This window comes from Balaenoptera borealis, assembly GCF_965194805.1.
Source record: "Balaenoptera borealis genome assembly, chromosome: 16".
NCBI lineage: Eukaryota > Metazoa > Chordata > Mammalia > Artiodactyla > Balaenopteridae > Balaenoptera > Balaenoptera borealis.
Window position 1 is genome coordinate 66336108 of NC_138872.1, and position 26357 is coordinate 66362464.

The window sequence follows — 26357 nt, forward strand, 5'->3', positions numbered from 1 at the left end:
GTTTGTCTCTTTTTTTCTCTCAAAAGCAGTTCTTATGCCAAATAGTTCTAAGCATTTTATAAATATTAATTTCCAGAAGGAACCTATGAGAGACATGGCAATATTAGAACCGTTTTACAGAAGACGCCCAGAAATGTTAAAGACTCACCCAAGGTCACATAGCTAGTAGCTGCTAGTGCTGAGATTCAATCCCAAGGAATCTGGTTCCAGTATCCATACTCTTAACTGTGACACTACACTGCCCCTTCTGGTTAGGGAGCTCCAGACCTCCTAAAAGGGTCAAGTAGGCCAAAAGAGGCTACAGTTTACAATGGTTGCAGCGTTCTCTCTCTCTTCCTAAGCCTGCCTGGCCAGTTCCTGGCTGTCATGTAACCACTGCCATTTTCATCACTTGATCCCTAGGGGGCATCCTATTATCCCATCAGCACACTTTGTACAGGGTTAGACTTGTTCTAGGATCAACCCAGCCAAAGCTAAGTATAGCCAAAGGAACTTACACTAATACATAGAAGAAAACAATAGCAACAAAAACACAAAATGGATGAGTTTACAGAGACCTTAGACTCAATCTTCACTGAGGGTTAGCTGTAGATTAGACCAATGTTTCCCAAGCTTATCTGATCATAAAGAATCACATGGGTACTTGTCAAAAATACAAATTCTCAGGCTCCTTCTCTAGAGAGCCTGATTCAATAAATTTAGGGTGGGATGCTGAAATCTGTGTTTTAAATAACACCTCAGGTAATTCTTATAATCAGGTAAGTTTGAGAAAGTTTAGATGAGATTGATTGCTGATGTCACTATTTATGGAATAAACCAGATGCTGGTTCCTTTCCCTCACTTTCACTGTGCTACGGAAACTTGTCTAAAGGTAGGATTGCCTGATGGTTTTGGTCTGGCTCTGCTATTCACTAGCTGAGTATCTTTGGTTAAGCTGTTAAAGTCTGTTTCCTTATTTGTAAAACAGGGACCAGGGTGAACTTGTCCCAGTTTGCCTGAGACTTATTTAGTTTTAGTCCTGAAAGTAGTACATCCTGAGGATACACCCCCCTGCCTTAGTCACGGGCAAATCAAGATGGTTGGTAACCCTAATAATAACAGAACTGATTTCATAGGTTTCTAGTGAGGATTAATGAGGTAATATTTCTAAAGAGCATAGCAAAGTGCTTGGCACATAATAAAGTTCAAAAGATAGGCGCTGTTATTATTCACCTCTCCCTGGAATTCCTTTCCTTTGAAAAACTTTTCTAAGAAGAGATGGTAGAGCAGCATTGGTTACATTCTGTAAAAAGACTTAACAATAGTTCATTGGTTAATAGGCTGCCTTAGGTCAAGAAAGAAATACTGATAATTAAGCATTATCATATCTGCATTACAAGTAATCAAAAGTTGGCATTTCACACGGATGTTTTCTCTTGATGACAATTCCCAACATGCTATCAGAGTCTCACAGGCATAGCTGTACTCACAGCCATCCCAACTGCAATGTACCACCAGTTCCCCACTCATTTAAGCCCAGTGATTTATTGGAGCAGCTATCTTTGAATGCAAAAATTGTGTGGCCAAGAGGAACAGTACATCCCCAATGAGCATCTCCACTTTCACTTAATTAACCGAATTTCTTTTTATTGTGGTAAAAGACAGATAACTTAAAATTTACCATTTTTACCATTTATAAGTACACAATTCAGTGGTATTAAATAATACCACATTAAATAATGTTGTGCAGGTGTCACCACTATCCATCTCCATAATTCTTTTCATACTGTAAAACTGAAACTCTATATCCATTGAACAACGACTCCTCAATTCCTCTTCCCACCTGTCCCTCACAATCACCATTCTACTTTCTGCCTCTATGATTTTGACTACTCTAAGTACTATGTATAAGTGGAATCATACAGTATTTGTCTTTTTGTAACTGGCTTATTACATTTAGCATAATGTCCTCAAAGTTCATCAATGTTGTAGCATGTGTCAGAATTTCCTTTCTTTTAAGGTTGAATAATATTCCATTGTGTATACATATATATACCACATTTTGCTTGTTCATTCGTCTATTGATGAGTGCTTGGGATGCTTCCATATTTTAGCTATTGTGAATAATGCTGTGATGAACATGGGTATACAAATATCTCTTTGAGACCCTGCTTTTGATTCTTTTGAGTATATACCCAGAAGTGGAGCTGCTGGATTATATGGTAATTTTATTTTATTTTATTTTTAATTTTTATTGGAGTACAGTTGATTTACAACGTTGTGTTAGTTTCAGGTGTACAGCAAAGTGAATCATTTATACATATGGTAATTTTATTTTTAAGTTTTTGAGAAACTGCCATACTGTTTTTCCACATTTTACATTCCCACCAATAGTGCACAAGGGTTCTAATTCCTCCACATCTTTGCCAACACTTGTTATTTTGGTTTTTTGATAGTAGCCATACTAATAGGTGTGAGATGGCATCTCATTGTAGTTTTGCTTTGCATTTCCCTCATGCAGCCACCTTCATTTTTAACTCTTTCCCATGGGCTTTTATTATTGGGCCCCTCCCTACCTAGCTAAGAGCATCTTTAGTGACATTCTGACATCCGGGGATGTACTCTAACCAGCTGGATATCAGATTTTTGCAACTTCAAAGATCAAAGCTCATAATTTGCATGTTTAAACATTCTAGGACCCCCTTGAACAATGAGGAATTAGATTGTCCCCAGAGAAAGAATATTTTATCTATTTTCCCATCTATTAAATAGTAGTCTGTGTTAAGTAATTAGAACTCTTTAACATATCTCTTCTTGATACCTGAAACCAAATAATTCTTTAGATGACTGGGTGGGAATTTATACTTTTTTATTTGCAAGAATTTAAAAATAAGTTAACATTTATAATGCCTTTCAAGTTTCTCGTTAGGGACATAAGCGCTTTTCCTTCTGGAAAGGGCCAGATAAATATCATACCCTTATTTTCCAACAAGCTACATCTCAGGTTTGAAGGGTGTATATAAAAGCAGAGTAGAGTTTTCATATTTAGAAACAGCTAAAAGTAAGAGCAAAACCTGGTATATGAGATGAGCAATCAATCTGAGAAATGCTTATTTGGATTTTTAGAAAATGGATTGAACTCCCTGGAGAGATTCCACAGAGAAGTATAATGATGAAAAGTATAGGATCTAGAGTGTGATTGCTGAGATTTGAATTCCAGCTCAATCATTCCCTGTGGCGCTACGTAAACTCTCTGCGCTGCAGTTTCCTCGTATACAAAATGAGCATAATAATACTCCTAACGAGATATGGCTGTTATAAGGACTAAAGAAGATAGTACATATAAAGTAGTTAGAGCATTAGCATTTATTATTTAGGATGCTAGCTACTATTAGGTACTTCAGAGAACACGAGAGGATAAGAGAGCAAGGCTTCGGATTACCCACCACTGTCTCAGCCAGAGAACATTCCCCTTTTCCTGCTTACTCATATTGGGCTTCTAAAGTAAGATTTTGTTTGTTTCACAAAGTTTGAAAACCAGTAATGAAATATTTATTTGAAAGGAAAAGACAATTAAGATATGTTGCTAAATGATAAAAGCAGGTTGCAAAACACTAATATTATAAAGTGATCCTATTTTTTTCTATGTCTATATCATCTCAAAGGATATTACCAAAATGGGATTATTGTTGGATGATAGAATTAAAGAAAAATTTTATTCTTCTTTCACATTTTGCTAACCTGCATTTTACAATATATTTTGCAGTAAGAATTTAAATAAATACATTTCTCTTAGGAATTTAAAGTATACTTAAAATTTTTCTGAAGTCTGCATTCTTAAATGGCAAAAAACAAAACAAAACATGCAAAGCAAAGATTTCAGATGTGGCATTAAATAAATACTCCCTTAAATAAATTATTCTGTTTCACTCTAAATTTTAGATGTAGATGGCAATGTTCTACCACCTGGACAAGAAGGAGATATTGGCATTCGAGTTCTACCTAACCAACCATTTCACCTTTTTACACATTATGTGGTAAGAGACTTATTAAATAACATCTCATTTTCTATTTATTTCTCAAAAGTGCTTGGTAACTATCTCTATTTGCCACAAAATACACCTAGGATAGGTATTCAGCCTTTTCTTGAGAGATTTATTGTCCTGAACAGTAATCCCTCAGACAGGGAACTGAAGAAATACCCAAATGCTTATTAGAGAAGGGCACGCTGGTCTCCCCAGGCTAGATCACTGCTCCAACCCCGTGAAGGCAAGAGGAAGGGGGCCCTAGAAAGAAGACAGCCCTCTTAATATCATTAATCCTCTCTGCTGTAAATCAGTACCCAATAATTTTCCTGAAATCTGATTAGTGGTTTCCCTTCATGTAAGGAGTGAGAGAGACAGAGAATGGTGCAGTGAGCTTAAGTAATTTTCTTTCTCCCAAGCTCCTTACTGTTTGCAAACATACTTTCATCTCTAATTACAGTATACAAATTAGAGAAAAGTTTACCTCAGTATAATCAAAGGCCCAGGTTCTAATTGTCAGTGGATTTCACATAATGTAAAAATACTTCCTTTTTCTTCCTGCTAAACTTACAGAATCAATTCTCTACTTCTGTGTAAAACGAAACCAAATACAAAACAAACACAAAAAAACCCCTCTCTGTTGACTCATTAGGTACTTTCTTTTAACTCTGAGTATTGACTTCTCTTTTTTCCTGCAAGTGTTTAGATATTAACCAATTAGCAAAAGACTTATTTAGCCTTCTCCTCTGAGCGCCTGCAATGTTTACTTTGTGACCAATCTAAGAAAATTCTCAGGATGGCAGCATGCCTAGTCTTTGTAATTACAGTTTACCTTTCTGATTATTGGGCTGGCTCAATGCTAGACTTTCATCCCTATTTCCCATGCTTGCTCCTCTTCATTCTAAGGATTCTCAAAAACACCAAACTTTTCTTTCTCCTTAAATACTTAAAAATCCAACTGAAGAATCACATTCAAAATAATATTAATTATTAGTTTTATAGGATAATCCTACAGAAACAGCTTCAACTCTACGAGGCAATTTCTGTATCACTGGGGATGGGGCTATATGGATGGACATTTCTAGTTTGTTGCAAGAGTGGATGATATCATATTATCCTCTGGGTAATTTTCGTCTGTGGATATGTTTGTGTTAACAGATTGTAAGTATTCTGGAGTTAACCTTTTGCTCACCTTTACAAATTCCTGCCATATGTTTTGTTTCCCAGTTAATGAATTGGACCGTTTGAGATAAAGTGCCCTGATTGAGCATTCTGCACTTGCAGAGTTAGCTGTCATCAGCAGCCCAGACCCCATCAGAGGAGAGGTAAGAGAACTGATTCGTCTCTACCTTATAGTTTGTTGGCAGTCTAACATACTTCTAAACAGTAGTTCATTGAAACAGAATTATCCAAATGATTCATTCACTATGTAAGTTAGAGACTCATTACTAAATATGCAAGTCAGATAGAAATATGCTAATCAGAGAGAACTGCTACAGAATGAGACTGAAAATACATACTATAAAGAATTTGAATCCTTTCCATGGAGTGCTGGGGCAAAGACGGTGTGAATGCCAGCAACCCAGGCTCACACCAGGATAGGGTGCCAGAAGTCAGGTAGAAGGCTCAAGTTTTTACCCAGAAGGTCTGGAAACCAACGTGGACCCTGGTGTAGCTGAGGAGGATAGGCTGGCATCAGATATCAGGAATGGGAGCAAGGTCTGAGACAGGAACTAAGTAACCAGAAGTAGGCTGGCTCAGTCAGTAAGTAGAGGGTTCAGGAAATAAACTATGAATAAGACAGTAGTCCTGAAAACTCACTTTTGTTGGGGCTGATCATGTGGTAGTTTGGGTTTAAAGGTTCCATGCCACTCTTCAGTCCCCCTTTGCCAGGCAGGACCTCCAATATTCCAGGTAATGAGAGTATGGAACAGATTCAATGATTATTGAAGTTTGTCCCTTTTCTCTGAACTCCACCAGTAGGGTTTCATGAGTCTATATATATATCTGAATCACTTTGCTGTACACCTGAAACTAACCCAACATTGTAAATCAACTACACTTCAATAAAAAAATTTTAAGAGAGAAGGATTCAAAGCTGTAATGTATAGCATGGTTCAATTTTTACGTATAAATGTATTGGGAAAAAACAGGAATAATTTATACCACTTCGCTGGTTTTCTCTGGAGAATAGAATTGAAAATGATTTTTAATTTCTTAAAAAGTTTGTGAGGATTAAATAAGTTAACAAAGGTATAGGCCTTATAGCAACATCTGGAACATATTAAGTCATTAAAAATATTAGGTATTAGTTGCAGTTGTAGAAGTACAAGATTTTTTTAACCTAAAATCCATAAGTGGGCTTCAAAGTTTCTCTGAAATTCTGTGCAAAAGAAATTACTACAACTAATACCTAATATTTTTAATGACTTAGTATGTTCCAGGTATTGTTATAAGCCCTATACATATGTTAATTTATTTAATCCTCACAAACTCCTTTTGCAGAGAAGGAAATTGAGGCAGAGAGAGGTGTCCTAACTTGCCTGAGATTACATGCAAAGTGTGACTTGAACCCAGGTTGTCTGACTTCAGAGTTCATGCTCTTAACCATGTTAGATTGTTCCTTAATAATTTATCATTTTCTGTAATGGTTTATAAAGACTTTTATAAAGATAAATTAGACTTTACCCAAAGTGTACAAGTCATCAATATGCAAACCAGTATTTAGACACTAGTTCTTAAAATAATTTGCCTTTGAACAATTCACTTATAGCAAGGATAATTTTTTTTATTCATAAAAATGTTGATAAGAAATAGAGCAGGCATAAATACGATTAAATTCTATGAAATGTCGAAAAATGGATAGGATAAAATTATATACATGCATACACACACAACTGCTCCATGGCACATGTAATTTAGAAATTTTCAAGGTGTTTTGGTAAAGACAGAAATAAATAATTGCTCATAAAATGTTATAAAACTGCACACTGGTAAGCAATGACCAAAATTTGAAAATTTTATAACTGCAAGTCCTCACTTCTCACTAACTAGTTGTCCTGAGTGACTTAGTCTTTCAAATAATCCATTTTTGATCAACTATTTACTCCCAGACCAAGGTAGATAGGTAATGTTGCCAACTTATCTTCAAGCTAGATACATGAATCTGTGAATTCAAAAAGATTTAAGCCTCTTAAGTGCAGAATATTTAATCATAAAATTTACAGGTGACTCTCCTGGAACTATGCCCACAAGGCAGCATCATTCCATGGCAAACCCTAGGCTGGTATTCTGGATTTGGTGGTGCATACTAATTGACTCACCTAGAGTTCTGCCTCTAGGGAAGGCAGTAAATGGCAGTGCTGGCAGTGCCCCAGGAGAGAACATTTAGAATTCCAATACACTCTTGAAGGGGACTACACATGAGGAATGGCCTCTGTCTTCTCCAGTAAAGGTCCAAAATTTCTGGGCAGGATTTTCTAAAACATTTCAAGGAAGGGTGAACTTTGGGGAACAGGATTTGTGAGCATGAAGTGATGAAGTCTTCCCTGTCTTCTGCCAATTATAGAGCAAGGACCATTACCACTTTTACTCTTGTTACTGAAGGCCAGGTAAATGGTTCAGAGCAATAGCAAAGTGACTGCTGGAATCTTCATAGCCTTGCATCAACAGAAATGTCTATGGAATAAAGAGTGGACAGTCTCACTCAGTGAACTGTTCCCTTCAATAAGGATATGGCAAACCCATGAGAATACTGTTTATTAGGGCCACACTGAGGGTGGTGACCTATGAGCTAGACTAGATCAGGCTGGGTTGTTATATAAAAGACTGTGCTTAGTGCATTACCAAGTTTCCAAAAGAAAACTTTTTCGAAGGAGATAAAAGATGAGGCAAGAAGTCAAGAGCAGAGATGATCAGAAACAGGTCAGAAAGTAGAGTTTAAGATGTAGTTAGATGAGAAGGTTCAAGTATAGATCATAATCAAAGCAGGGGTTCCAGAAGCTCTCGTATTAGATACAAAATCTAGGTGTGGGAGTCAACTGGCTGGCTTAAGAGCATAGAGCTGGGATCAGGCCCTAATAAACCTTTTGGCCCACCCCATTAGGTATTTAGATTAGATTCCCAAGTTAAGAGAAAGAAAAGACACACTAAAACATAAGAATATACAACTCATCTTCCTGGTGTTCAAATATTTATTTTAGGTAGTAAAGGCTTTTATTGTTCTGAACCCTGATTAGAAGTCAAACGATCAAGAACAACTGAAGAAGGAGATTCACGAGCGTGTAAAAAGAACTACAGCACCTTACAAATATCCCAGGAAGGCAGGTATTCTGATTATGAACAATATTTGCTTAGTATTCTGGAAATTTTCAGCTGTTTATCTTTTCCATTTTAATGAACATTCTCCTCAAACATGCTATACCAAATATTCCAAACTAAACTAATGACACGGATAAGAATCAGAATCTTTGAGATTAAAATGAAACCCTTAAACTAATTTGTTGGGTCATTTGGCTTACCTGACTTATAGTAAATACAGTAAGTCCTCTATATTCGAACAAGTTCTGTTTGGAGAGCATGTTCATTAAGTCCAGTTTGTTCGTTAAGTCTAACAAAGTTAGCCTAGGTACCCAACTAACACAATCGGCTATAGAGTACTGTACTGTAATAGGTTTATAATACATTTCACACAAATAATACATAAAACAAATACAAAAAATAAAGAAAACATTTTTAATCTTACAGTACAGTACCTTGAAAAGTACAGTAGTACAGTACAACAGCTGGCATACAGGGGCTGGCCTCGAGTGAACAGGCAAAAAGAGTTACTGACTGGAGGAGGGAGAAGAGGTAGAGTTGAAGGATTGTCAGCAATAGGAGGCGGAGGGCAAGCTGCAATTTCACTCAGGCCTGATGCTGATGGCACAGGTTCGGGTTCCTTGCTGGAACCAGATGCACGTTCGCATCTTTGAAAGTTCACAAATTGAAGGTTCGTGTGTAGGGGACTTACTGTACTAAATATCAAGAAAAATATCCTCAACAATACCCCTCTCCCTTTTTTGGTTGTTACCAAAAACCCACCCCAATGGGTGTCCTGATTCTTTCACCTAGAGTTCATAATAGAACTTTTATATAATTGACTTTGTCTAAAGATGAAAACTTCTGGGCTAATTTTCTTCCCTTGATATCTACAGGTAGAATTTATTCAAGAGCTGCCAAAGACTATTAGTGGGAAGACAAAAAGAAATGAACTGAGGAAGAAAGAATGGGAAACAATTTAAATTCATTACTTATCATGGTATCTATAAAATAAGGCTCAGTAAAACCACAAGATTATGAAAAGGTGATTTAAAAATGTAACAGTATGCTTATAAACTAATCAATTTAAAATATCTTGTGGGGCTTCCCTGGTGGCACAGTGGTTGAGAATCTGCCTGCTAATGCAGGGGACACAGGTTCGAGCCCTGGTCTGGGAAGATCCCACATGCCGCGGAGCAACTAAGCCCGTAAGCCACAATTACTGAGCCTGCGCGTCTGGAGCCTGTGCTCCGCAACAAGAGAGGCCGCGATAGTGAGAGGCCCGCGCATCGCGTTGAAGAGTGGCCCCCGCTTGCCCCAACTAGAGAAAGCCCTCGCACATAAACGAAGACCCAACACAGCCATAAATAAATAAATAAATAAAATATCTTGTGGTTATAACATCATAGGCTAAATTCTGAAATAAAATATTGAGTAAATTCCTCTGCATTAGTGTCAATGTTCTTATAATTTGGTAACATAAATAGAATACCATCAGCTGCCGAGGAATTTTTAAACATATAGTATAGAAGCGTTTCTGAACCAAATCTCTGACCTGTTGGATTTCAAATCTTAGTTGAATAATTCTTCTGATATGTTGACATACAAATCAGAACCAATTTTCAAGGGTTGAAATAAAACTAAAGTTATAAAAGTTTTTAGAAAAACTTAAAATATTAGATTATCATAATTGAAAACAGTCTAGTGATTTTTATTGGTCACATTTTTATTCAAACAATTAAAAATAGTTTAAAATTTGTTTCAAGGTCTAACTGTAAAAGAAGGATATCATATGTTGTACACCTGAAACCAATATAATATTGCATGGCAATTATAATTCAATAAAAAGAAACAAGGATATCATATACTAGTATTGCTGCTTATTATATTTAATCTAATAAATACAGTTTACCAAGTATTTCATTTGTGGTTCTTCAAAAAAGTATGATAAATTTGGCATGGGTTAATATATGAAATATAAATAAAATAGTATAAGACATTATCAGAATACTCATAATGTGTGGGAATTCAAGGGGCAATCAGGATTCATACATGAACAGAAGACAAATTAGATAACTGGTCAATGAAATTAGAAGCCTGTGAAATTCTTTTTTCTATTTTCAGTGTGTGTGTGTGTGTGTGTGAGAATGTGTTGAATAGCCTCAGTGTAGCTTACAGAGCTCAGATACACTATGTCCTCACAACTTGTAGCCCTATACAAATTTTTTTTCTCTTTACTGCAGTAAAAGTCACATTGAGCTAAAAACATAGTTTACATGTAAAAAAAAAGTCAATTCCTCATTGAAGGTCTGAGTCTCAATGAATTTTTAGTAGAAAAATCTACATTTCTGTCACAAATATGGCTTGTTTCTGGAGAGTTAAAAGTGAGTCCCCCTGGGGAATGAGACAGAACTATGCTGTTGGCTCTCTCCTTTTGAAGTGTTTGTTCCCATTTGAAATAACCACAACATTTTCTCTTTTCTTGGTACTTCCCAATAGGACAACAATAGAAGACTTTTCCATGGTTCGGTCCATTATTAGAAGCAACAAGTCTCTTAGATCTTCGGCCACACTTGCATAAAGGAGGTGTTATTTTCCCACCCTTCCAAGGATCTTGTACATTAACTGTAGAAGTTAAGATAGAAGGGAGAACCTTCCTGGAAGAACTTCCCCCTGGGGAGCCATTAGATGACGTAGGCTTTTCTTCATGAATAGTGAAGGTCTGTTTTTTTGCTGGTGGGAAAGGTAGGGGACTGGATGGATTCCTCTTAGCACCACCTAAATGAAGAGGATGTTTCCCCAAAACTAAAGGATGAGACATATTGGCATTAACACTGTTGAAGCTACTTGATTTACATTCAGGTAACTTAAAGTCAAAAGCATCTGAACCTGGATCTTTGGCTTCTTTTATATTATAAATAGTAGTATGTGGACTCTTATATACAATAGACTTAGAGGTATCAGATTTTTGAGGAGTTTCTTCTGTGCCTCCAAAGTTTTCTTGACTTAACATCTCAGATTTTTCTAAAACCATTAATCTTTCTCCAGAATTAAGTGAAGTGTCTAAGTTTGAGTCACTAATGGGAGGCATACAATATATATTCTGCTCAGGTTGAGATGGTGGCAGTAAAGCTACATCCTCCCAATCAGCCAACATAGGTAAACAATCAAGAGCAGAACTCATTTCCATATCAGAAACATTATTAACAGATGAAATGGTAGTTGAAACAAGTATCAATTCTGAACCAACTGTTGAAGACTCAGAATTGGTATTAAATGCAAGATGTTGGTTTATTTGCTTCTGCATAGGTGTATTCAAACTGGAAGACTGTAACTGCCCCAGAGAGGTCCAGGACTCAGTATTAAAAAGAGATAAACAGCTTTTGACATTCTGAAGACCTGCTTTTCCATTGCCCTTTAGTTGTAACTGATCTTGCTGTACCTTTATAGGAAAATTCACACCAACTGACTTCATTTGAACTTCCTCGTAGGATTTTATTGTATTTTTAGGCTCCCCACCATATATGCTGGGATCATGAATGCTACTGTTGCAGGCTGATATTTCTTCAACTTGATCCATATTCAAATTTCTGGTGAAAATGTTAGGATTCCTCTTAGTGGGAACCTATGATTTCATAGACAAATCCAACAGCTTTAGACATTCTGCATTCATAATTTCTTTAGTACACATTGTATGACAAAAAAGAAAAATGTCATCATTGATTTATAAATGATTGCATACATGACATCTACATTTCAACTTGCCTATGATTACTTCTGGAGTTTGAAATAACAGAATAAAGAGGTAAGACACCACTAACCTTGTTCAAGGACCTTGTAATTTTCATTAAGCAACCATCCCTAATCATTTTCCAAGCAAGAAGGGCAGTATTCCTAGAATCATCCAACCCTGAGGAAAGAGATATCAAACACTGAACTTAGTGGTACCAGTGTAAAGAAATATAGCAAAAAATACCACCACTTAAGCAGACATTGGAACATACTGTTGGTTTTCTGATCATCTACTAATTTTAATCATAAAAAATGGTCTTGTAGAAAGCTGTGGCAGCCTTACCAATGAAAGATTTCTCACATTTACAGAGGAGGAGGTGAAATTTTGTTAGACAGTTCGAAAATATATGACCGAGTCCTGCCCACACTGTCCAGGGAGTGCACGGAGAGCGGCTGCCCATAGGAGACCTACAAGCAGATGCCAGGCCCAGCCCCTGCGGTCCCAGGAGTGCGTGGATAACCCTCACCCCTAGGAAGGCCACAAGAAGCCACCAAACCTGCCCCTGCTGTCCTGGGAATGCGTGGAGACCACCTGCCCATACAAGACCCGAGAGCAGGTGCCAAGCCCTGCCCCCACTGTCTCAGGAGTGTGTGAATAGCAGTCACCCATAGGAGACCCATGAGCAGGTATTCATCACTGGTACTGGCCTGTAATTTTCTTTTTTTGTGGTATCTTTGTCTGGTTTTGGTATCAGGGTGATGGTGGCCTCATAGAATGAGTTTGGGAGTTTTCCTTCCCCTGCAATTTTTTGGAACAGTTTCAGAAGGATAGGTGTTAGCTCTTCTCTAAATGTTTGATAGAATTTACCTATGAAACCATCTAGTCCTGGACTTTTGTTTGTTGGGAGTTTTTTAATCACAGTTTCAATTTCATTACTTGTGATTGGTCTGTTCATATTTTCTGTTTCTTCCTGGTTCAGTCTTAGGAAGGTACAACTTAGGAAGTTGTACCTTCCTAAGAATTTGTCCATTTCTTACAGGTTGTCCTTTTTATCTGCATACAGTTGCTAGTCTCTTATGATCCTTTGTATTTCTGTGGTGTCAGTTGTAAGTTCTCCTTTTTCATTTCTAATTTTATTGATTTGAGTCCTCTCCCTTTTTTTCTTGATGAATCTGGCTAAACGTTTATCAATTTTGTCTATCTTCTCAGAGAACTAGCTTTTAGTTTCACTGATATTTGCTATTGTTTTCTTCTTCTCTATTTCACTTATTTCTGCTCTGATCTTTATGATTTCTTTCCTTCTACTAAGTTCAGGTTTTGTTTGTTCTTCTTTCTCTAGTTGCTTTAGGTTCCTGAGGTAAGACTGTATTGCTATAAACTTCCCTCTTAGAACTGCTTTTGCTGCATTCCGTAGGTTTTGGATTGTTGTGCTTTTGTCTTCATTTGTCTCTAGTATCATTCTTTAACACCATTTACAAAAATAAACTCAAAATAGATTAAAGACCTAAATGTGAGACTGGACACTATCAAACTGTTAGAGGAAAACATAGGCAGAACGCTCTGACATAAATCGCAGCAATATCTTTTTTGATCTGTCTCCCAGAATGATGGAAATAAAAACAAAAATAAAGAAATGGGACCTAATTAAACTCAAAAGCTTTTTCACAGCAAAGGAGACCATAAACGAAACGAAAAGGCAACCCACAGATTAGGAGAAAATGTTTGCCAACAATGTGACGGAGAAGGGATTAGTCTCCAAAATTTGCAAACAGCTCATGTGGCTTAATATCAGCAAAACAAACAACCCAATCAAAAAAGGGGCAGAAGGCCTAAATAGACATTTCTCCAAAAAATATACAGATGGCTAAGAGGCACATGAAAAGATGTTCAACATCCCTAATTATTAGAGAAATGCAAATCAAAACTATGATGAGATATCACCTCACACCAGTTAGAATGGCTATCATCAAAAAATCCACAAACAATAAATGCTGGAGAGGGTGTGGAGAGAAGGGAACCCTCCTACACTGTTGGTGGGAATGTAAATTGGTGCAGCCACTGTGGAAAACAGTATGGAGGTTCCTTAAAAACCTAAAAATAGAGCTACCATGTGATCGTGAAATCCCACTCCTGGCAGGTATCTGGAGAAAAACATGGTCTGAAAGGATACATGCACCCCAATGTTCAGCGTTGTTTCCAAAACATGGAAGCAACCTAAATGTCCATCGACAGAAGAATGTATAAAGAAGATGTGGTACATGTATACAATGGAATATTACTCAGCCATTAAAAAGAATGAAATAATGCCATTTGCAGCAACATAGACGGACCTAGAGATTTTCATACTGAGTGAAGTAAGTCAGACAGAGAAAGATGAATATCAAATATCACTTATATGCGGAATCTAAAAAAAAATGATACAAATGAACTTATTTACAAAACAGAAACAGACTCACAGACTTAGAGAACAAACTTATGATTGGCAGGGGTGAGTGGGGAGAGGGATAGTTCGGGAGTTTGGAATTGACATGTACACACTGCTACATTTAAAAAGGATAACCAACAAGGACCTCCTGCATAGTACAGGGAACCCTGCTCAATATTATGTAACAACCTAAATGGGAAAAGGATATGAAAGAGAATAGACACATGTATATGTATTACTGAATCACTTTGCTGTACACCTGAAACTAGCACAACATTGTTAATCAACTATACTCCAGTATACAATAAAAAGTTAAAAAAAAAAAAACCCTATAGGGTCATCTCAATAGATGCAGAAAAAGCTTTTGACAAAATTCAACATCCATTTATAATAAAAGCTCTCCAGAAAGTGGGAATAGAGGGAAATTACCTCAACATAATAAAGGCCATATATGACAAACTCACAGCTAACATCATTCTCAATGGTGAAAAGCTGAAAGCATTCCCTCTAAGATCAGGAACAAGGCAAGGCTGTCCACTCTTGCCACTTCTATTCAACATAGTTTTGGAAGTCCTAGCCACGGCAATCAGAGAAGAAAAAGAAATAAAAGGAATCCAAATTGGAAAAGAAGAAGTAAAACTGATACTGTTTGCAGATGATGTGATACTATGCATAGAAAATTCTAAAGATACTACCAGAAAACTACTAGAGTTCATTGATGAATTTGGTAAAGATGCAGGATACAAAATTAATGCACAGAAATCTCTTGCACTCCTATACACTAACAACAAAAGATCAGAAAGAGAAATTCAGGAAACAATCCCATTTACCATTGCATCAAAAAGAATAAAATACCTAGGAATAAACCTACCCAAGGAGACAAAAGACCTGTACTCAGAAAACTATAAGAAACTGATGAAAGAAATCAAAGACGACACAAACAAATGGAAAGATATACTGTGTTCTTGGATTGGAAGAATCAATATTGTCAAAATGACTATATTACCCAAAGCAAGCTACAGTTTCAATGCAATCCCTACCAAATTATCAATGGCATTTTTCACAGAATTAGAACAAAAATTTTAATTTGTATGGAAACACAAAGACCCTGAAGAGCCAAAGCAATCTTGAGAAAGAAAAAGGGAGCTGGAGGAATCAAGCTCCCTGACTTCAGACTATACTACAAAGCTACAGTAAGCAAAACAGTATTACACTGGCACAAAAGCAGATATATAGATCAATGGAACAGGATAGAAAGCCCAGAAATAAATTCACGCATCTATGGTCAATTAATCTATGACAAAGGAGGCAAGAATATACAATGGAGAAAAGACAGTCTCTTCAATAAGTGGTGCTGGAAAAACTGGACAGCTACATGTAAAAGAATGAAATTAGAACATTCTCTAACACCGTATACAAAAATAAACTCAAAATGGATCAAAGATCTAAATGTAAGGCTGGATACTATAAAACAGAGGAAAACCTACGCAGAACACTCTTTGACATAAATTGCAGCAATATTTTTTTTGATCTGCCTCCTAAAGTAATGAAAATAAAAACAAAAATAAACAATTGGGACCTAATTAAACTCAAAAGCTTTTGCACAGCAAAGGAAACCATAAACAAAACAAAAAGACAACCCACAGAATTGGAGAAAATATTTGCAAACAAAGCGACCTACAAGGGATTAATCTCCAAAATACACGAACAGCTCAAGCAGCTCTATGTCAAAAAAAACCCAAACAACCCAAATGAAAAATAGGCAGAAGACCAAAATAGACATTTCTCCAAAGAAGACATACCGATGGCCAAAAAGCACATGAAAAGATGTTCAACATCACTAATTATCAGAGAAATGCAAGTCAAAACTACAGTGAGGTATCATCTCACACCGGTAAGAATGGCCATCATCAAACAGTCTACAAACAATAAATGCTGGAGAAGGTGTGGAGAAGAGGGAACCCTCCTACACTGTTGGTGGGAATGTAAATTGGTACAACCACTATGGAGAACAGTATGGAGGTTTCTTAAAAAACTAAAAATAGAACTACCATATGATCCAGCAATCCCACTCCTGGGCATATATCCAGAGATAACCATAATCTGAAAAGATACATGCACCCCAATGTTCAGTGCAGCACTGTTTACAATAGCCAAGACATGGAAGCAACCTAAATGTCCATCAACAGAGGAATACATAAAGAAGACATGGTACATATATACAGTGGAACATTACTCAGTCATAAAAAAGAATGAAATAATGCCATTTGAAACAACATGGATGGACCTAGAGATTATCATACTAAGTGAAGTATGTCAGACAGAAAAATACAAAATATCGTATGATACTGGTCATATGTGGAATCTAATTTAAAAAAAAAGATACAAATGAACTTATTTACAAAATAGAAACAGACTTACAGATATCGAAAAAACCTTATGGTTACCAAAGGGGAAACATTGGGGGGAGGTATAAATCAGGAGCTTGGGATGAACATACACACACTACTATATATAAGATAGATAACAAACAAGGACCCACTGTATAGCACAGGGAACTCTACTCAATATTCTGTGATAACCTATATGAGAAAAGTATCTAAAAAAGAATGAATATATGTATATGTATATATGAATCACTTTGCTGTACACCTGAAACTAGCACAACATTGTAAATCAACTATATTCCAAAATTAAAAATAAAAAAATATATATGACCAACATTCTGTAGGGACCATGTTTTATGAGTAATCTAATAGCCTTGTTCAGTTTTTTCCCTAGTCCACTGTATTATTTGGGCATTTGTTTATAATCTCCATTTGATTCGGCTAATTCTTTTCATTCTTTTTAGCAAGTAGAAAGCCACTACATGACAGTCTTTATCTTACAATATTTTATGAAAGTGGTAATTTGAAAATCTTGGAAACAATTTGAATTGTATAGATTAGGGCTTTTTTCAGGCTGAAGGATATTCTTTGTTAATGACATCATCAAAAAATGAAGTTCAAATGAAAGATTGTATAAAGATAGAATGACTTACATAATAAAATTTTAAATTATACCAACCAAAGTGTTCTCGTCCCAAGAATTCTATTCCCACCTCCTGCAGGGCACCACTTAGTCCTTTTGGTTTTCTCCTATAGAAAATCTAGTCAAATAAAAGACAATATGTCTTAAAAATTGATTACTATTTGAAAGGCTATGTATTTTTTTTTTAAGTTTTTTTTTAAAAAAATATTTATTTATTTGGCTGCGCAGGGTCTTAGTCACGGGATCTTTGTTGCAGTACGTGGGATTTTTAGCTGTGGCATGTGGGATCTAGCTCCCTGACCAGGGATTGAACCTGGGCCCCCTGCATTGGGAGCGTGGAGTCTTAACCACTGGACCACCAGGGAAGTCCCTTAGGGGCTAGGTATTAACCATTTACTTCTCATAATTTTTATTCTATTAGATTTGGAATGTGCTTATTTTTGTGTTGTTCTATATATTTTAAGAAAAGTATTTATGTGAATGTTTCAAAGCAAAATATTTTGTTTGCAGAAACTCATACCCATGCGTGGGATAAAGTTTAATCATCTTTCAACAGAAAGAAAGTGAACATGCCCCCATCTTTGACCCTTACCTTGTAAGTTACTCTGAGATCAATCCAAGAATTAAGGAACACAGGTTTCAGCAACTGTTTTCTTTTACACTCATACTCCAGGCAAACCCCCAAGTCCCAGTCTGCATTAAGTATATTAAAATAGAACAAAGTCAATGATGCCAGCAGTTTTTACTTATGCTATCATTTACAAATAAAATGGTGAAAGATGATATAAAACAGAATAGCAGGACTTAGAATAATATATGAAAGCATATATTATACTATAATAGTATACTATATTTTAAATATAATATATACTACATATGGTATATATAACATACTATATAATATATAAAAGAAGAGTAAAATTTAATTGCCCTGGTAATATCTAACAATTATTCATAACTTACTATTAAGAAATTAGGTTGGTAACTAAGTTTCAAAATGATTTCTTAATAACCCACTAAAACACACTGATACTTCAGAAAGAAGAGTAAGGTGTCACATTACAAGGTCTAGATGGAAAAGATTATCTGCTTTCAACATTCTAGAAAATATTAATGTAATTGAGAAACCAAACATCTTACAGGGACCCTTTTGGGCTATACCCCACAGGCCTGCAAGCCCTGTACTTGCCCAACCTCACAACAGAATAAAGAGCCCGAATCAGTGACACAGACATCAAGGATTTAATGAACAGGGGGAACATACATGTCTGAAGCAAGGTCTTAGAGCGACACTCCACCACGTGAAGCAGATGGCAGCAGTCTTCTGCTAAGTGTTACCAGTCACAGGGGGAACTGACATCAGGTTGGCTCATGAGTTCCCAGGGAAACCAGCTGAGGAGCCAGCCCTTATGCCCCTTTGATAAGCTATCATGGTGGAGATATTCTGATCTAAAGATTAGAACAATCACTAGCTGGGGCCAGGGGCAAGTATGTATTAAGAGGGGAGGTCAGTCATGTGAGTAGGGTGTAAGTAAAGCAGGGACTGGTCAATCAGGGGATGTACAAAGAACAAGAGAACAGCCATCTTGAGTGGCCTGATCATACAGACCCAAGACTATCAGTGCTATGCTATCAATGGCACAGCATTGCTATCAATGACTATTAACGGGAATGCTCTAACATGGGCATAGAAAAGGTCTACTTTAAATGGCCCATTTTTCCCTTGATGTCTACATTAGAAGTGTGAAAGTATAAAAGCAAAGGTTGTGAGTTGAATAGGGACTCTTTTTTTTCAAAGTTGTAGAAAATAGCATGCTAAGAGTTTTCACCAGTCTTTGCCTGGATTCAGGAGAACAGAGAGGAGCAGTCTAGAAAGATTCTTTAAAGTTAGGGCTTAAATTTTTAAGGCATTTAAAAAATTTAAAATATGAATAAATTTACTTTTCTTGGTTAACATCTGCTAGACACTTAGATTTCTTTTCGTGGCCCAGGAAGCTAACAAGTATAATTCCTACCAGAGATAAAGAATTACATGGTGGCAACACTACTCATTTATGATTGATAGATACAACATTTTTTTTTTACCTGACCAAGTAACAAATGCACATAATTTTACTTCAGAGGTAGAAATATCTGAAACCCTAGTAGCAAAAATAATTTTCTTCTGTTGCTGAATCTTCTGAATCCATTTACAGAACTGAGATAAGCAAATCTTCAGAGGGACTCCTTCATCAACTTGAGCCTGAATAGAGTCATAAAATCTGAATTCAACAACAGAATTCCATAATTATTGAGCACATAAGTAGGCAGTGTTGGGGGGATATACAACAAAAAAGAAGAAGTTCTAACTGGCAAAGAGTTCATCTAGTGAAAAGATGTTAAAACACATGGGAGAGAAATAATATAATGGTTAGAATTCTGCAAGGTAAGAAAAATTCGGTTGATCAATCTAAATCACACAGAAATACAATAAATACATCTCGAGCGACAGAAATTTGATGTCACTTAATTTCCATAAAATATGGAAATTGATATACATCTTTATAACACTATTCTTTCTTTCTTTTTTTTTTGGCCACACCACGTGGGATCTTAGTTCCCTGACCAGGGATCGAACCTGTGCCCTCGAGGTACAGCGTCTTAACCACTGGACCGCCAGTACAGCGTCTTAACCACTGGGAAGTCCAATTCTTTCTAATTTTTAAAGATTCCAATGGGCTTCTGGAGGGGACATTATTTCTCCTAACAGTGAATAAATCTAATTCCAAATGGCATATAGCTTTTATTTTCTTTTTGAAACTGATTTCTGAATTTTAATAGCTGCATCTCGCCTGCTTGTTTTTTGTTGGGGTGGGAGGATGAGAAGAGAAGTGAGGAAAAGAGAAGGGCATACCTGCTTTATGCCTGTTAGTTCCATGCAAAATTCAGAAAGAATTGGATGCTCCTGAGGCTGAACATAAGCATGGAACTCAGATTCAATCTCTCCAGTTGATGTGTTTAGCAATATAGCTGGAAATTCAACTACATGAAAGAATCATCAATTGACACTTGAATATACAATTGTTAAATTAATGCTGCAATCACTCTAAATTAAATATATATTACCATCATATAGCACTCATTATTAAAAAATCATTGTTTTAGTAAAAGCATATTAAAATGAACAAAGCAGTGTAATGTAATGGTTAAAGTTATGCCAAAGAATAAGTCAAACTATTAAAGTTACAGGTATATCTACTTAAAACTCTTGAATATATTTCCATAATTAAATATGAAGACCATATGAAAATTGAAACATACTTCTTTTTGCAAAGGCATTATGTTTTTTTCAGTTTCTATGCAATTGAGATTTTGTATACAATCCTAAAACAATTATTTTATATGATGACACATTTAGGTATTAGGTTTTTGGGTTTTTTGGTCAAGTCAGATTTTATAGTAAATTACCAATTCATAGATCATTTTGTTTTCTTTAACTGTTAACTGTTTTATATCTATAAACTTTAAAGTAACTTATCTAGTGTTACCTTTGGCCATTCGCAGTCAAGTTCAGACTTACTTATTTCCTGGCTACGGTGGCATTTCCCATCATTCCAACAAGTCGACTCAAAATCAATGACAATTAAGTAGTCAAACAACTGCTCTGCAAAAGATCAGAGTGTCCTTATGTTTTACCAGTGTTAAAAATGCAAGGCTACAGAAAATAAAGAAATGAAGCACACTACTTACTAGATTTGCTTCTTCCTAGATTTCCATTTGCCGGTGCAATTGACTTTCTCCTAATTAATCCAAGCTGCCTAAAAATGTAAAACAATCCAGGTATGCTCAACAAACTCATTCATACTCCTGCTTATATAAGCTAACAAACTGATGGTATAACCCTCATTATTAATGGATTAATGTATTGTGATTGAGAGGAAATTGAACTAGACTGGTTCTTTGCACTCTTTTGACTTTAGCAGTCATTCTACCTGCATGGGCCTCAAAGTGCATATTTGTAAACTTAGACCAATTATTTGTGCTCCCCTTATTTTACAGTAATACTGAGGAACTCAAGTGATTTTAAAGATGCATTGAAAAGCTAAGTTATTTTTGCTTTTGCATTTTTCAAGCCCTTGCTATGTGTACAGCACAGCTGAGAGGAGACAGGGCAGGTCCAGTCTTCTAGGAGCTTAAAATATCTGGGTAAAGAAACTAGATATCCATAGCAAACTACTGAAAGGTAATATATGATAAAGGATCCTTAAGGGCAATATGCTAAGTCCACAGAAAGGGAAGAGCTTGTTACCTGAAAACTGTGCTCCCCTCTTGGTGGCTGTCAAGCCAAAAGACACAACCAAGGCAAAGAGTGGGAGAAGGGGTTCTTCCCTGGTGGCTCAGTGGCTAAGAATCCGCCTGCCAGTGCAGGGAACACGGGTTCGAGCCCTGGTCCGGGAAGATCCCACATGCCGCGGAGCAACTAAGCCCGTGCGCCACAACTACTGAACCTGTGCTCTAGAGCCGGTGAGCCGCAACTACTGAGCCCGCGTGCCACAACTACTGAAGCCCACACGCCTAGAGCCTGTGCTCCGCAACAAAGGCAAGCCACAGCAATGAGAAGCTAGCGCACCGCAATGAAGAGTAGCCCCCGCTCGCCACAACTAGAGAAAGCCCGCGTGCAGCAACCAAGACCCAACGCAGCCAAAAATAAATGATAAAATAAAATAAATTAATTTTAAAAAAAAAGAGCAGGAGAGGGAAGGATTTATTACGTGCAGCAAGGAAGTAGAACAGCGGGGATCCTTTCCAAAGCAGTGTTTCTCTCAACTACAAAATTGGGGAAGTTTTCAGCTAAGGGTACATGCATATTCATGAAAGATTCCAAGCTTTAGCTGATAGAAGTCAAGAGGGTCAAAAAAGGTCAACATCAACATCCCTTGGGTTCCAGCTGATCTGGTGGTTGAGCGTCTCAGGCTAATCTTTACCACTGAAACAGAACTAGGAGTCTTTTTTTTTTTTGGCCGCACCACGTGGCTTGCAGGATCTTAGTTACTCAACCAGGGATCGAACCCGTGCCCGCTGCAGTGGAAGCGTGAAGCCCTAACCGCTGGACCACCAGGGAATTCCCAGAACCAGTGGTCTTTACAACTAATATATTATCTTTGCCACTCTTGCTTCTCTTGCCTAACAGTCGTTTGTTTCTGCATTCTTTTGTTCCTTTAAGATCATTACTTACTGAGACCTCTTCAAGGACAAGCATTGTGTCCAGGCTTAGATTACAAAATGGCTTCGGCCAAAAATGGCTTCTGTTATGTTAAGAAAGCCATGCCTGGTTCTCTTTCTCCAGGGAACCCCTACCCTAACTGCTTACATGCTTACTGAGGTCCTAAGTGCCCTGAGACAAAACTACTGTGCTAAGTAGAGTTTAACTAGGTAGACACCTCCTGTTCTAGTTTTTTGTTTGACCTGTGATGGGGAGTTGAGAATAATGGCTAACACCTACTGACCGCTTACTACATAGTAGGCACTGAACTAAGATGGTGACCTCCTTTCATCCTCAACAACTGTACAAAGTAGTCACTTTTGCTACCTATATTTAATGGATAAGAAAACGAACTCAGCAATTTGCCAGAAAACACATATTACGTCTGTGAACCCAGGATCATCCAACTGTGAAACCCATGCTATTCACTAATGCATTATACTGCTTCTATTAATCACAAACGTGAACAGCGTGTCCAAGAATGAGGAAAAAGGCCACAATGATTCTCCCTGTGAATTAAACGGATCACGAGTAAGTGGTGGGGTGAACGGCTTGATGAGTGCGGTCCGGGCTCCCTGCGACCTCCGAACGGCCCTCCAGGGTCGTTCTTAATAGTTTCCCGAAGCCTGGTATAAGCAGACTGTGGCTCAAGGGCACAGAGTCGAGAGCCTTGGTCCTTCCACGCTCGCGCAGAGGGCTGCCTGAGGCTCGAGACTGAGGTCCAGGCAGAGACCTTTCAGCCCGGGCCGGCCAGAACAGGTTGGGACGCCCGAGCTGCAGAGAACGGAGGCTGACACTGCGCACTCTGACGCGAACGCCAGCGCCGGACCGGGACCGACCCCCGCGCCGCCCGGAGCCCCCTAGCGTACCGTGCAAGCCTCTTGGTCGCCATTCCCGACGCTCCTTTCTCTTCACAGCCCAACTGCCGGAAGTCGCTGTACTCCCACTTCCGGCCCATTCAAACGCCGCGCGCCGCTGAGGAGGCAGCGAAGCGGTCGGCTCCGCCCAAGGCTGAGGCAGCTGCTGGGGTTGTGGTGCTCTCCGCCCTGCTTCTCTTCCGCGTCTTCGGGGAATCTGTGGGGTGGGGAGTGGTTTTAGCAGGGAAGCAGCTAGATAGCGCCCCCCTTCCCTCTTTTCCAACGGGCGGAGGCGAGTTTGCGGTTGGGGAAGCGTATCGAATCCGGCCTCTGGCGTCGACTGTAAAGCCGATTGGCTTGGTGCGGCGTGGTTTTCTGCGCCGCGTTAACGGGGAAGACCGTTGGCACCCTCTTTCCGCGGCGGGCGGGGAGCGCTTCGTAAACTGAATTAAGGAGAAGATCTGAGGAGGGTTGTAGGCTGTCGAAGCCCTTGTGCTCCCCACTCAGGAGACGGCCCGGGCCATCTGGGCGTCGTGGTTTTCTCATCTCTAACCGATCTTTCTCCACAGGCTCATGGAGCCAGAGAAGGAAAGGACCGGGAGGACCCCCAAGAAGGGCAGGAAGAGGAGGCGGGTCCCGAATAAGCCGGTCGGGGCGTCTGAGGTGATGAGAGACCGTTGGGATCTTGAGGAGAGGCAGCAGCCCGAGGCCAAGGTGAGCAACGGGGGATCCCGAATGGGCGGCCCGAGGCAGTTTGGAGCTCCCAAATGATAATACAATACCACATACCTTAGGGCTGATATTGGCGGTTTAAAACAGGTGTTGTGCCTGGCACACGGGAAGCATGTTCGTTCAACAGATATTTATTGAAGTCTTCTGTGTGCCAGGAATTGCTCTAGCTTCTGGAAGTATCCCAGTGCATAAAAGCACAAAATCCCCTGCCCTCGTGCAGTTTACATTCCCAGAGGGGAATAAGATTGATGATCATCTCTATCATTTATTGAGAGCTAAATAATGCCTTTCATCCCTTTAGTCATCAGATTTCTATTGTCTTCCTTGGCACTTGGGGTACATCAGTGAATAAACAGAGATCGCTACTACCTTTCTAGTGGAGAGAGAAAGAAGATAAACAATAGATAATGATAAATCAGTTATACAGAAGGGAATTAGTGCTATGAAAACGTTTTTTAAATGGGATTCCTTTTTCTTTTTTTTTGCCCTATCCGATTGGCAAAGCAATTTTTTAAAGGTTAACGCGGTGGAAAGTCGAAGGAAGTTGACAATCTCATCACTTTATTTTGAAACAAACTTAAAGAAAATTTGCAAGGACAGTATCAAAAACTACCCCCCAGCCAACATTTGAAAGTACTGTAGTTGCTAACAGAATGCCTCCCCCCACCCATATTTTAGTGTTTACATATTTCCTACAAACAATCTACATAACTAAAATGCAGCCATCAAAATCAGGAAATAACATGGCTATATTGCTACCATCTAATACTCAGACCCCATTCAAGTTTCTCCAGTTGTTCTAATAATGTCCTTTTTAGCAATAAGATCAAGTCTAGAATCATGTGTTACAGTTAGTTGTCATGTCTCCTTCAATCCAAACAACTGTTCAGTCTTTTCTTTGACATTTGTGACATTACTACCTTTGAAGAATCCTGGACCAGCTATTTTGTAGAAGTTAGGTTTGTTTGTTTCCTCATTAATTAGATTCAGATTATACATCTTTGGCAGGAATATCACAGAAGTGATATTCTGTTGTCTTGTATTTTATCAGGTTGTACACAAGTTTGATTTGTCCCATTACTGGTGGTGTTAACCCTGATAACTTGATTAAGAACGTGTGTGCTAAACTTCTCTAAAGTTACTCTTTTTCTCTGTTATTTTGTGGGGAGATGCTTCCTCATTAAACTTGCAGTTTATTCATTTTTTTATTAGTATGAATTTGTGGATACCTATTTTATTCATTGAGTTATAATCCATTACTGTATTTATTTTGCTGCTCAAAATATCCCAGATTTGGCCATTAAGCTAGCTTCTGTGTCCCTTTAACATGACCCCATCATGCTTGAGCATTTCCTTATTTTTCTGGCACACAAAGATGTTCCAGACTCTTCTGTGCTTTCCCTGCCCCAGCCCTGGAATCAGCCACTTCTTCCAGGAGACTTAGTTCTTTTTAGTGGAGAGTGACATTTAGAAATCAAGATCTGGGTGCTAGATGTGTTTATTGCTATTGGTATGTCACTAATCCCAAAAAGAGAGCTAGGAAATATCTGTGTATAAGTTTATACACACATACGTATGTTTACATTTAAATATTTTTCTGTATACACATTGAAAAACTGAATTCATATCAATATCTCTACTTCCAATCCAATTCCACAGGGTTCATTCTAGTTTTCTCCCTTTTCATATTTATAACTTCCTTATATAACAGTGAGAAACCTGACTCCCATTATCTTAGTATATTTGATCAGTCCCCCATTGCTGCCATTGCCCTACACCCTCACACCTTCCTTACCCTGCTTGGGCCCTTGTCATTCTGCATCTTATACCAGGTCACTCTCCTATGTGAATGCCTTCATTGCTGCTCTGACAAGCTACTACCCTCATCCTTCTCACATGGACACCCACACCCTTTTCAGGCTTTGAATTCGGTGACAGCCCTATTTGTCCCTCAGCATTGATGCCCTCCTTACTGTAAACAATTTCTGACATCTGATGCCAGCCTCACTGCTCTCCAGTTGCCACTGCATGGATG

General features: G+C 38.0%; 2 protein-coding genes across 28 annotated transcripts in view; one reads left to right on the forward strand and one right to left on the reverse strand.

Moving 5' to 3' along the window:
• ERI2 (ERI1 exoribonuclease family member 2) overlaps nucleotides 1-23779 on the reverse strand; it is a 68052-nt gene extending 44273 nt beyond the window's left edge. For 3 of the 21 annotated variants that reach the window (XR_014236100.1, XR_014236101.1, XM_082362479.1), the window contains exons 1-8: nucleotides 23603-23775; nucleotides 21221-21288; nucleotides 21051-21134; nucleotides 20385-20512; nucleotides 19577-19733; nucleotides 18084-18184; nucleotides 17528-17609; nucleotides 12125-12213 (exon numbers count right to left, since the gene is read on the reverse strand). Coding sequence is in view for 16 of the 21 variants with exons in the window: in XM_082362479.1 (XP_082218605.1) it covers nucleotides 12125-12213; nucleotides 17528-17609; nucleotides 18084-18184; nucleotides 19577-19733; nucleotides 20385-20512; nucleotides 21051-21134; nucleotides 21221-21288; nucleotides 23603-23691 (798 nt within the window). In the remaining 5 variants the exon portion in view is untranslated. The other 18 variants (XR_014236103.1, XR_014236104.1, XM_082362480.1 and 15 more) reach the window with 17 other exon arrangements.
• The window catches only part of REXO5 (RNA exonuclease 5), a 46275-nt gene continuing 43651 nt past the window's right edge, over nucleotides 23734-26357 (forward strand). For 5 of the 7 annotated variants that reach the window (XM_082362453.1, XM_082362456.1, XM_082362454.1 and 2 more), the window contains exon 1: nucleotides 23773-24304. In XM_082362453.1, coding sequence (XP_082218579.1) covers nucleotides 24164-24304 — 141 coding nt within the window. In that variant the 5' untranslated portion in view covers nucleotides 23773-24163. Of the gene's footprint in view, nucleotides 24305-26357 lie in introns of all 7 variants that reach the window. The other 2 variants (XM_082362451.1, XM_082362449.1) reach the window with 2 other exon arrangements.